At 47.0% G+C, this 12,199-nt stretch overlaps 1 protein-coding gene across 1 annotated transcript; it reads left to right on the top strand.

Annotated features, from left to right (window-relative positions):
- The first annotated feature begins 8,841 nt into the window (after positions 1-8,841).
- On the top strand, positions 8,842-11,834 carry LOC129014834 (PRAME family member 17). Its single transcript, XM_054452475.1, has 3 exons — positions 8,842-9,154; positions 9,551-10,129; positions 11,153-11,834. Exons 1-3 carry the CDS (start codon positions 8,868-8,870, stop codon positions 11,709-11,711), a joined length of 1,425 nt encoding a protein of 474 aa, XP_054308450.1. The 5' UTR covers positions 8,842-8,867; the 3' UTR covers positions 11,712-11,834.
- The last annotated feature ends 365 nt before the right edge of the window (positions 11,835-12,199 follow it).

Genomic DNA, 12,199 nt, shown 5'->3' with positions numbered 1-12,199 from the left:
TCAGTGGAAAGGGGAGTTAGAAAGGGGATGGTGCTGCCAGGCGCAGTGGCTCAAGCCTGTAATCCCAGCAGTTTGGGAGGCTGAGGCAGGTGAATCACCTGAGGTCAGGAGTTCAAGTCCATCCTGGCCAACATGGTGAAACCCCCATCTCAACTAAAAATACAAAAAAATTGGCTGGGCATGGTGGCGAGTGACTGTAATCCCAGCTACTTGGGAGGCTGAGGCAGGAGAATCTCTTGAGCCCAGGAGGCAAAGCTTGCAGTGAGCTGAGATCATGCCACTGCACTCCAGCCTGGGCAACAGAGTGAGACTCCGTCTCAAAAAAAAAAAAAAAGAAAGGTCATGGTGCAGCAAGAAGGCAATCTTCCCCTGAAGCCACACCATCTGAAGTTAGCTGCATCTGTCTGTAGGCTTTAATGCTCATCCACTTGTATTCCGATGCTCAGCATCTTGCATCCCCAACCACTTGCAGCAGCCGCTTGTGTTGCTCTGCCATCTGGTCTTTTTATGGGCCCAGGATAAGGTGTGGGGAAGGCCAAAAGGGCAATCATTTGGGCAGAAAAATGGGGTTAGCTGTTTTCACTTAGGGCCAAGGTTCCAGGCTTCAGGGTGGGTTTAGTTGGGAGCCCAGTTGTTCTGAATCATTTCCTTATTGCTGGCCAACAAGGTAAAACTCTGTCTCTACCAAAAATTAGCTGGGTGTGGTGGGGGATGCCTGTAGTTCCAGCTACTTGGGAGGCTGAGGCAGGAGATTCCTTGAACTCAGGAGGCAGAGGTTGCAGTGAGCCGAGACTGTGCCACTGCACTCCAGCCTGGTGACAGAGCAAGACTCCGTATCCAACAAAAAAAAAAAAAAGAATGGGCACACAGATGCCTTAACAGTTGGCAACTGAGGGACTTTTCCTCCTGGGTCATTATTCATCCATTCCAATTATGGAAAAATTCCTGCTTTCTAGAGCATTAAAGGAGAATCACCAAGAGGATATCAAGACAGGTGGTGATAAAGCCTTTTGGGTATAGTTGTTCTCACTATTGGATTTATGCAAATAGAGACATGATGAAGACATTTTTTGGCCACTTTAGGACAAATTACAATAGAGACCACAAAAAAATGCTGTGGGACACAGAAGTCTCTAAATTCCTTACCTTAAGTGGTTTAAGGGAAATGTTTTTGTTTATAGCTAATTGCTACAAGTCTAACTAAAACCAAGGTTGCAGTAGCTCAATGCGTAGAACTTATAGATAAATCAATTTTTGTAACCTTGCTTTTTGGCTTTGGTTTTAGGCTTATGTTGCCTAAAAGGTTTTAAGGGTTGATGCATGCCTGCCCACCACCATGCTCATCTGGCCTAGGATGCTTTAATTGGCTGTAAGTCTTTTGGCTCTGAATCTCACATCCATAGGAGTCCCACCTAGGTGCTGGGTGGACCAAGGCAGGTAGCTCCACCACCCTGTCATCCGCATGAGACAAATTAAAACTTTGGCCATTGATGCTGCTTCTGGCATATTCTGGTGAACAGGGGGAAAAATGAGAAATAACAGTGAATTTCTAAGCCCCCTAACTGAAGAAACAGACCCCCTGTTGGTCAAGAGGGACCCCCAGTTATCCTTGAAAACTGAGTTCTCAAGGAGAACGAGATGGTGGGTGGGGGGGCCCACATGCTTCACTATACCCCCTCCCTTGCTAACCACCATTAGCCTTTCTTCCTTAAGGATGAAACAGAAACCAGCTCTTTAAGAATCTACCACTCATAGCAACCAACTGCCTGATGCTGCTCCTCCCATCAGAGTGGCCATCCGACACTTGGCTACTCTTTTTTTTTTTTTTTTTTTTGACATGGAGTCTCCTTCTGTCACCCAGGCTGGAGTGCAGTGGCGCCATCTCGGCTTACTGCAACCTGTTTCCCAGGTTCAAGCAATTCTGCTGCCTCAGCCTCCCAAGTAGCTGGGATTACACGCATGGGCCACCATGCCCAGCTGATTTTTGTATTTTTAGTAGGGACAGGGTTTCAACATGTTGGCCAGGCTGGTCTTGAACTCCTGATATCAGGTGATCCACCCACTGGGATCAGGTGCTGGAATTCCAGCTGTGAGCCACCTTGCCTGGCCGTGGCCACCTTTTATGAAAAATAAAGCTCTCCCTTCCAAACTTAAAATAAATAAGTAGTAAAATAAATGATACATACCAACAGAACACTGTATATAATAAATACACACATGTAATATGTATGCAGTCAAAAAATATAATAGCAATGTTGACAAAAAGAGTCAAACTCTGTAATAGATGTGAAGAGATTTATTCTGAGCCACATATGAATGACCATGGCCAATGGCACAGCCCTCAAGAGGTCTGGAGAGGCTGGGTGCGGTGGCTCATGCCTGTAATCCCAGCAATTTGGGAGGCCAAGGCGGGCGGATCACGAGGTCAGGAGATCAAGACCATCCTAGCGAAAATGGTGAAACCCCGTCTCTACTAAAAATACAAAAAAAAACTTAGGTGGGTGTGGTGGTGGGTGCCTGTAGTCCCAGCTACTCGGGAGGCTGAGACAGGAGAATGGCATGAACCCGGGAGGCGCAGCTGAGAGCGAGCCGAGATCACGCCACTGCACTCCAGCCTGGGCGACAGAGCAAGACTCCGTTTCAAAAAAAAAAGAGGTCTGGAGAACATGTGCCCAAGGAGGTTGGGGCGCAGCTTGATTTTATAGTTTAGGGGGACATGAGACATCAATTAAATACATCTAAGAAATACATGGCCAGTCCCCTGGGCGCTGTGGGTCATGCCTGTAATCCCAGCACTTTCAGAGGCCGAGGTGGGTGGATCTTTTGAGGTCAGGAGTTCAAGACCAGCCTGGCCAACATGCTGCAACCCCATCTCTACTGAAAATACAAAAATCAGCCTAGCATTGTGCTACACACCTTTAATCCCAGCTACTCAGGAGGCTGAGGCAGAAGAATTGCTTGAATCTGGGAGGTGGAGTTTGTAGTGAGCTGAGATCGCACCACTGCACTCCAGCCTGGGCGACAGAGCGAGACTCCATCTCAAAAATAAAAGAAAGTAAGAAAAAAGAAATACATGGCCGGGTGCATAGTGGCTCACGCCTGTAATCCCAGCACTTTGGGAGGCGGAGGTGGGTGGATCACCTGAGGTCAGGAGTTAGAGACCAGCCTGGCCAACATGGTGAAACCCCGTCTAATGTTTGTAAAAATACAAAAATTAGCCAGGCGTGATGGTGTGTGCCTGTATTCCCAGCTACTTGGGAGGCTGAGACAGGAGAATTACTTGAACCCAGGAGACAGGGGTCACAGTAAGCCAAGAGCACACCACCGCATTTCAGCCTGGGCGACAGAGTGAGAATGCATGTGAAAGAAAGAAAGGTTGGGGGGGGTGGGAAGAGAGAGAGAGAAGAAAAGAAAAGAATAGAATTACATTGGTTTGGCTCAGAAAGGAGAGACAACTGAAGGGTGGGGGGCTTCCAGGCTATAGGTAAATTTAAACATTTTCTGGTTGACAATTGGTTGAGTTTGTCTAAAGACCTGGGATCCATAGAAAGGAAATGGTCAGGGTGAAATAAAAGATTGTGGAGACCAAGGTTCTTTTAAATATTATAGTGGCCACCCTTAGAGACAACAGATGACAAATGTTTACTATTCAGACCCTTAAAAGGTGCCAGACAGTTCATCTCTTCAGGATTGGGAGGGCCTGCAAGAAAAAGATCTAGCTGTGTTAATAGAGATTCTTTACAGATGCAGATTTTCCTCCATAAAGGACAGCTTTGCAGGGCCATTTCAAGATATGGCAAAGAAACATGCCTTGGGACAAAATATCTTGACTTTCTCCTCTGTCACAGGATGTTATGCCAGAGTCAGATTGGAAAGTAAGTCGCCATATACAGGGCTAAAAAAAACTCATCTGATGAGAATTTATGATTTCGGAGCATGACTCTGTAGACTCCTTAGGAATTTGGGCAAGATAAAAAATTCAGACCTTAGTCCTCAGTAAAATGAAGGCATATGTACGTTCCACCCACCTTAGGGCCACCTGTCTCTCCACTCTTCTCCTTCCAATCCCACCCATCTATGTGTCTTCCAACAATTTATAAAAATGACCAAAGGGACAATGAAAATGGTTTTAACATTTGAATATCAACCAAACATGCATGACTGGGCCAGGCGCAGTAGTTCAGGCCTGCACTCCCAACAACTTTGGGAGACCGAGGTGGGCAGATCACCAGAGATCACAAGTTCAAGACCAGCCTGGGGAACATGGGAAACCCTGTCTCTAGTAAAAATACAAAAATTAGCCAGGCATGGTGGTGCACTTTTGTAATCCCAGCCACTCAGGAGGCTGAGGCAGAAGAATCGCTTGAACTCGGGAGATGGAGGTTGCAGTGAGCTGAGATCACATCACTGCACTCCAGCCGGGACCACAGAGTGAGACTCTGTCTCCCAAAAATAAAAATAAAAAATGCACAATTAGTTGAACATTTGAATTCAACCAATGTATTTAAACAAATAAATAGAATAAAAGCACCAGAAAATGATCATCTTAATTGATGTAGGAAAAACATTTGAAAAAATTCAATGACTCATTCGAGATTTTAAAAATATTCTCAGCAAAATAAGAAAATAATTCCTCAATATGAATTGCTCAATGGGATTACAGGCACACACCACCCACCTTATCAGTCAGTCCCTTAGTAAATTCCATCAGTGCTTGTTAGGATTAGGGTGGAAGTCAAGAATTCATTCCTTAATGCCCTCCACAGAGAATGAGTTGTACTAATATGTGACCTTCCTTCCTATTTTTGAGTTTGAGACAGGGAAGGGTTCAATCTGCTCCTGAGATTAGACAGAAAAACAGAACCTGAAAGCTTTATGGTTCAGAGATCTTTGTCTGGATCAACGTTATCAAAATGAATTCTTGACTTGCATTCTAATCCCAACACTTTCAGTTTCATGATTAGGATATCCAAGGGATTGAATGGATACCTGAATTCACAGGCTTAACTGGGTGGATCTTCAGAAATCCAATCAGGCATCACCCTCTGATGGGAAGCTGGTGGTTGAAAAGGGGAGGTATGATGAGAAAGGTTCAAGAAAGCTTGTGAGCACCCCCAGAAGAGACCCAGAGCTGTGGTGCCTGCAGTTACCGCTTGGTTCTCCACGAGATCCGAGTACACGGCAAAGTGAGTCCAGATCTGGTAAGTCAGGGACCTCCACAAAGGGCACTCCTATGACCCACAGTTAGACAGTCAGGATGACGACAGGCAGGTCAAGACAACACAGAGAATTCTCCTGCCTGTTTTTCAGATGAACAGATGTAGGCTTTGATTTTTCCTCTAATACAGTTTTATCTACACTCCAAATATATATACACATATATATATTTTTGTTTGTTTGTTTGTTTTTGTTTTGAGACAGAGTCTCATTCTGTTGCCTGGGCTGGAGTGCAGTGGCATGATCTCAGCTCATTGCAACTTCCACCTCCCAAGTTCAAGCGATTATCCTGCCTCAGCCTCCCAAGTAGCTGGGACTACAGGCGCCCACCACCACACCTGGCTAATTGTTTTTGTACTTTTAGAGAGCCAGGGTTTCACCATGTTGGCCAGGCTGGTCTTGAACTCCTGACCTCGTGGTTCACCCGCCTCAGTCTCCCAAAGTGCTGAGATTACAGGCATGAACCACCACGCCCAGCCACTCTCCAAATATTTTATTTCTGTTTTAGTTTATGCCATCTCAAAATTCTCTTTTATTTTTTTGAGACAGACTCTTGCTCTGTCACCCAGGCTGGAGTGCAGTGGCATGACCTGGTTCACTGCAACCTCCGCCACCTGGATCAAGTGATTCTCCTGTCTCAGCCCCCCTACTCTCTGCAATTACAGGCACCCACCACTATGCCTGACTAAATTTTGTATTTTTTTTCCCATGTTGCTTCAGGGCTCGATAAGCTTCTTCTTTTCTTATTTTTATTTTTATTTTTTGAGATGGAACGTCACTCTGTTGCCCTGGCTGCAGGGCAATGGCACAATCTCGGCTCACTGCAACCTCCACCTCCCAGGTTCAAGCAATTCTCCTGCCTCAGCATCCCGAGTACTGGGATTACAAGCACCTGCCACCACACCTGGCTAATTTATATATTTTTAGTAGAGATTGGGTTTCACCATGTTGGCCAGGCTTGTCTCAAACTCTTGACTTCGTGATCGGGCCGCCTCGGCCTCCCAAAGTGCTAGGATTACAGGTGTGAGCTACTGTGCCTAGCCCTAATTTTGTATTTTTAGTAGAGGTAAGTTTTCACCAAGTTGGCCAGGCTGGTCTTGAACTCCTGACCTCTAAAGTGATCAACCTGCCTTGGCCTCCCAAAGTCCTGGAATAACAGGCATGAGCTACTGGGCCCTGCCACATTTCGAAGTTCTTTTTTTTTTTTTTCCAAGAAGGAGTCTCACTCTGTCACCCATGCTGGAGTGCAGTGTCGCGATCTAAGCTCACTGCAACCTCTGCCTCCCAGCTTCAAGCAATTCTCCTGCCTCAGCCTCCCAAGTAGCTGGGATTACAAGGCACCTGCCACCATGCACAGCTAATTTTTGTATTTTTAGTAGAGATGAGATTTTGCCATGCTGGCTACATTGCTCTCAAACTCCTCACCTCACTGTAACCTCTGTCCCCCAGGCTCAACTGATCCTCCCTCCTTAGCCTTCCAAGTAGCTGAGACTCCCATGATGCCTCACACCTGTAATTCCAGCAACCTTGAAAGGCCAAGGCAGCCAGATCACGTGAGGCCAACTGCATCTCTACTTAAAATGCAAACATTAGCCGGGCATGGTGGTGCACACCTGGGTGACCCACCAAGACTTTGCCTTAAAAAGGAAAAAAAATTTATTTGTGCTTTGTTTTATGTCATTTCAAAATTCTTAACCAAAGAATTAAAAAAGAATCCAATTGGGCCAGGGACAGTGGCTCATGCCTATAATCCCAGCACTTTGGGAGACCAAGGTGGGTGCATCACCTGAGGTCAAGAATTTGAGACCAGCCTGACCAACACAGTGAAACCCATTCTCTACTAAAAATACAAAAATTAACTGGGCATGGTGGCACATGCCTGTAATCCAAGCTACTCAGGAGGCTGAGGCAGGTGAATTGCTTCAGCCCAGGAAGTGGAGGTTGCAGTGAGCCGAGATCACGCCATTGCACTACAGCCTGGGCAATAGACTCTGTCTCAATAAAAAAAAAAAAAGAGTCCAATTAATTAATGTCTCATTCCTTGACATTTAAAGTTTGTAGATTGTGTGCCCTTAATTTACAGTTTACAGAGTTAAAGTCTCACTCTGTCACCCAGCTGTACTGCAGTGGTGTGATCATTGCCTCACTGCAACCTCTGTCTCCTGTATTCAAGGGATCTTCTCACCTCAGCCTTCCCAGTAGCTGGGACTACAGACCCACACCATGAGGCCTGGCTAATTGTATTTTTAGTAGAGATGGGGTTGTACCATATTGCCCAGGCTGGTCTGGAACTCCTGGGCTCCATGTGATCTGCCAGCCCTTAGCCTCCCAAAGTGCTGGGATTACAGGCAAGAGTCACCCCACCCAGGAATGCTATTGTGATTTTGAAAGATAGGCTTTGTTTTTTACTAAAATTATCAAGATATTCTTTCCACCATGTTCTATTAAATTTTTTTATAATGATGGGGTCTCGCTTTGTTAGCCAGGCTGGTCTGGAACACCTGGACTCAAGCAAACCCCCCACCTTGTCTCCTAAAGTCTTGGGATTACAGGCATGAGCCACCATGTCTGTCCCCATACACTATTTTCGAGGGTAGAGTCTTTGTTTTGAATGTAGGATCCATTTCTTCCCCTAGACTCAATGCCAAAGTGTGTTATTATTATTGTTGTTGTTATTATTATTATTATTATTATTATTTGAGACAGGGTCTTTCTCTGTTGCCCAGGCTGGAGTGTGGTGGCAAAATCTCAGATAACTGAAACCACTGCTTCCCAGGCTCAAGCCATCCTCCCACCTCCATCTGCAGAGTAGCTGAGACTATAGGCATGTGCCACAATGCTCAGATAATTATTTTATATTCTAGTAGAGTCTAGTAAACGTGGGCTATCACTGTGTTGCCTTGGCTGGTCTGGAACTCCTGGGTTCAAGTGATTGTTCTGCCTTGGCTTCCCAAAGTGTTAGGATTACAGCTGTAAGCCGCCATGCTTGGCTTCTCTTTACATTTTTTTTTTTTTTTTTTTTGAGACAGTCTCACTCTGCCACCCAGGCTGAAGTGCAGTGGCTAGATTTTGGCTCACTGCAAACTCTGGCCCTTGGGTTAAGAGATTCTCCTGCCTCAGCTTCCCAAGTAGCTGGGATTACAGGCATGGACCACCACACCCGGCTAATATTTTGTATTAGTAGAGATGGTATTTCACCATGTTGGCTGGGCTGCTCTCGAACTCCCGATCTCATGATCCGCCCACCTCGGGCTCCCAAAATACTGGGATTACAGACATGAGCCACCGTGCCCGGCCAAGAAGACATTTTTTTCCTCAAAAAAGTGGAGATCTGAGCTTCAAAGATCCTTGCTAACACTTCCCAGTGCTATCAGTTTAGTGGAACAGTGGCTAATAATTCATGGACCCTATAGGAGTGATCTTGCCTGCTTTTAGAGGTTGGGACACATTCTTCTTGGTACCAGAAGGGCAGAACTATGCCTCTGTGGCCACTTATTGCAGATGGAATTGGAGTAAACTGAGGGCTCTTTCACACATGCTAGAGAAATGATTTTGGCCCTAGGAGAAGTGCGGGTTGATGGGGAATGGCCCGAGAAACTTGCCTTTTCACTGGATTGTCCTCTAGAGCTTTTCCTTGCAGATTTGTCAGAATGAGCCTCCAGTCCCCATCCAGACTCCTGCAGCTGGCAGGGCAGAGCCTGCTGAGGAACCAGTTCTTGACCATTTTCACCCTGGACGAGCTGCCCAGGGAAGTCTTCCCTCTGATGTTCATGGAGGCCTTCAGCATGAGACACTGTGAGGCCCTGAAGCTGATGGTGCAGGCCTGGCCCTTCGTACGCCTCCCTCTGGGATCCCTGATGAAGACACCTCATCTGGAGACCTTGCAAGCTGTGCTGAAGGGACTTGATACACTGCTGGCCCAGAAGCTTCACCCCAGGTGAGGTGACTCAGGTGGCCTAGTGGGAAGGGTCCAGGCATCCAGGGAAGGGACAGCGGGCTCAGGAGGAGTGGTGGGGTTGGGGAGCTAGGGTGGCTCAGAGGCTTCTGCTGGTGCCCATGAGAGACCTTGACCATTGCCCAGATCCTCTGGGAAAGGACTGCTCAAAATACAGGGTCCACTGAGGAAACAAGAACCTGCTTTCTCCCAGTGGATGGTAAAGGTTCTAGAAGTGAGAACCAGGCAGAACCCAAGGGGGAGCAGGATGGAGAAAAGACAGAAGGAGGAGCGTTGAGGACAGGAGCAGCTGACTGTTGTCCTGGATGTGGAGTGAAAGTTCAGGTCAGGGGTGGGTCCTTGCCTACATTCTGAGCTTTTCCCCTATGTTACTCACAGGAGGTGGAAACTTCAAGTGCTGGATTTGCGGGATGTTGATGAGAATTTCTGGACCATATGGTCTGGAGCCAGGGCCCTCTCCTGCTCCCCAGAGGCCATGAGTAAGAGGCAGACAGTGGAGGACTGTCCAAGGATGGGAGAGCCCCAGCCCTTAAAGGTGTTCATAGACCTCTGCCTAAAGGAAAGTATGCTGGATGAATGCCTGAGCTACCTCTGTGGGTGGATCCACTACAGAAGAGGTCTAGTGCACCTGTGTTGTAGTAAGTTGCAGAATTACTCAATGCCCACTTCAAGTTTCAGAAATTTATTGAAAAGGGTATACCCAGACAGTATCCAGGAGTTGGAAGTTAAGAGAAAGTGCTCTCTGAATAAAACAGGAAAGTTTGCCCCTTACTTGAGCAAGATGAGCAATCTTCGCAAACTCTTTTTAGCCTTCGGTTATGACGATGAGTTATATGTAAGCGGCCAACAGCAGTTCGTTCCTGACTTGGACTCTCCATTCCTCTGCCTGTACTACCCTCAGATGCTTTATATAAGAAAGATCAGTAATATCAAAGAGCACCTGGAGCACCTGCTCAGGTAAGAAAGGATGGTGAGCTTTCTCTGCAGACCACACCACAGACTTTTTTTCTTTTTCACAGTAAATGCTAGTGGGCATCTATTCTGTGCCAGCCACTGATGATGTCACAGGGAATGGGACACTAGTATGCCAATGCCTTATGCTGTTCAGTGCTCTATATCCTGAAGTGGGTATCACAAGACCACTCAAATAAGGGCAGAGGGATGGCCTGGGGTAGATGCTACACAGAGAGATTTGTAGGGAGCTAGTTAGTCAGGGGTTCAGATCTAGGGAGGGTGCATTTGTGAATTCCTTTTAAGGAAAAGTGTTTGAAGTTAATATGATGAAACTTACTCTTCATATAGAGGAGAATATGAAAGAAGGGAAAGTGCATCAAACCTGTGCATTTCACAGTAGAAGCTCTGTCCTCACAGCTTAGTAAACACCAATGATCCTGTCTCTAATTCCCTGTCTGTAAAAGGTCCTTTTGAACCCCAGGAAAAGTAGTTGACATGGGAAAAGCGTGCTTCTTGGATGGAGGTGAGGGAGTAGGCAGGAGAGTGGTATAAAGTGATAGGTGGTTTGCAGACGCGGGCATGTCAGGGAACCTTTGCAGGCAGGTGGCCCTAGCTGATGTCCCTAGACCTTGCTCAGTTGAGTTCTTTGTGCACATCTCCCACTGGGCTCCTCTGGCCCAGAGCTGAGGTTGTCTGCTGAAAGATGAAGTAAAGCGGCTTTAAAGATTTTGTGGCCTTGAACCAATCACACAAGTGAGGTTGAAAGGACTGAGCCTAAAATGGAGCTGCCCCTGAATGATCTGAGCCTTCATCAGGCAGCACCTTGCACGCAGACCATCATCTAATGACAGGAACAAACTTGTGTTTGGGTGAAACAGGCTTCCCCATTGCAGTTACTATAACACCTGTGTTGTAGTAAGGTGCAGAATTACTCAATACCCACTTCAAGTTTACCATTGAGATTTTTTCCCAACCCCCTCCTCTAACTGGCACCATTGTCCATAACTAACTTCTTGCTCTCCCCAGGTGCCTCAAGAACCCCTTGGGGGCCTTTATATTCTGTCATGCCTACCTAGCTGATCGGGACATGGAGTGTCTGTCTCAGTACCCAAGCCTCAGTCAGCTAAAGGAGTTGCATCTGATTCATATCCTAATGTGGACCACCAATCCTGAGCCCCTTAGAGCTCTGCTAGAGAAAGTTGCTGCTACTCTCGAGATCCTCACGTTAAAGGACTGTCAGATCCAGGACTCCCAACTCAGGGTCCTCCTGCCTGCCCTGAGCCACTGCTCCCAGCTCACCACCTTCTACTTTCACGGAAATGAGACCTCCACGAATGCTCTGAAAGACCTACTGCGTCACACAGGCGGGCTGAGCAAGTTAGGCCTGGAGTTGTATCCTGCCCCTCTGGAGAGTCTTGACAACATGGGTCATGCCAATTGGGAGATCCTCGCCCCAATTCGGGCTGAGCTGATGCGTACACTCAGGGAAGTCAGGCAGCCCAAGAGGATCTTTTTTGGTCCCGTCCCCTGCCCTTCCTGTGGCTCATGGCCGTCTGAGAACGTGGACTTCCATCTTTGCTCTTAGGGAAGGCCTGGTTAGTGGGATGGATACACTTTCTTCTGGACCCTTGGGCACTAAAATCTACGACACAGGTGCTTTTTTTTTTTTTTTTTTTTTTTGATAGAGTCTCGCTCTGTCCCTCAGGCTGAAGTGCAGTGGCACAATCTCAGCTCACTGCAACCTCCACCTCCCAGGTTCAAGTGATTCTCCTGCCTCAGCCTCCCTAGTAGCTGGTGTTACTGGCATGTGCCACAACACCCAGTGAATTTTTGTTTTTTTTTTTTTTTTTTGAGACAGAGTCTCGCTCTGTCACCCTGGCTGGAGTGCAGTGGCACGATTTCAGCTCACTGCAACCTCCGCCTCCCAGGTTCACGCCATTCTCCTGCCTCAGCCTCCTGAGTAGCTGGGACTACAGGTGCCTGACACCACACCCAGCTAATTTTTGGTATTTTTAGTAGAGTCAGAGTTTCACGGTGTTAGCCAGGATGGTCTCGATCTCCTGACCTTGTGAT

The sequence above is a fragment of the Pongo pygmaeus genome, chromosome 1, assembly GCF_028885625.2.
Source record: "Pongo pygmaeus isolate AG05252 chromosome 1, NHGRI_mPonPyg2-v2.0_pri, whole genome shotgun sequence".
Taxonomy (NCBI): Eukaryota; Metazoa; Chordata; class Mammalia; order Primates; family Hominidae; genus Pongo; species Pongo pygmaeus.
This window is presented reverse-complemented; position numbering and strand designations above follow the sequence as displayed.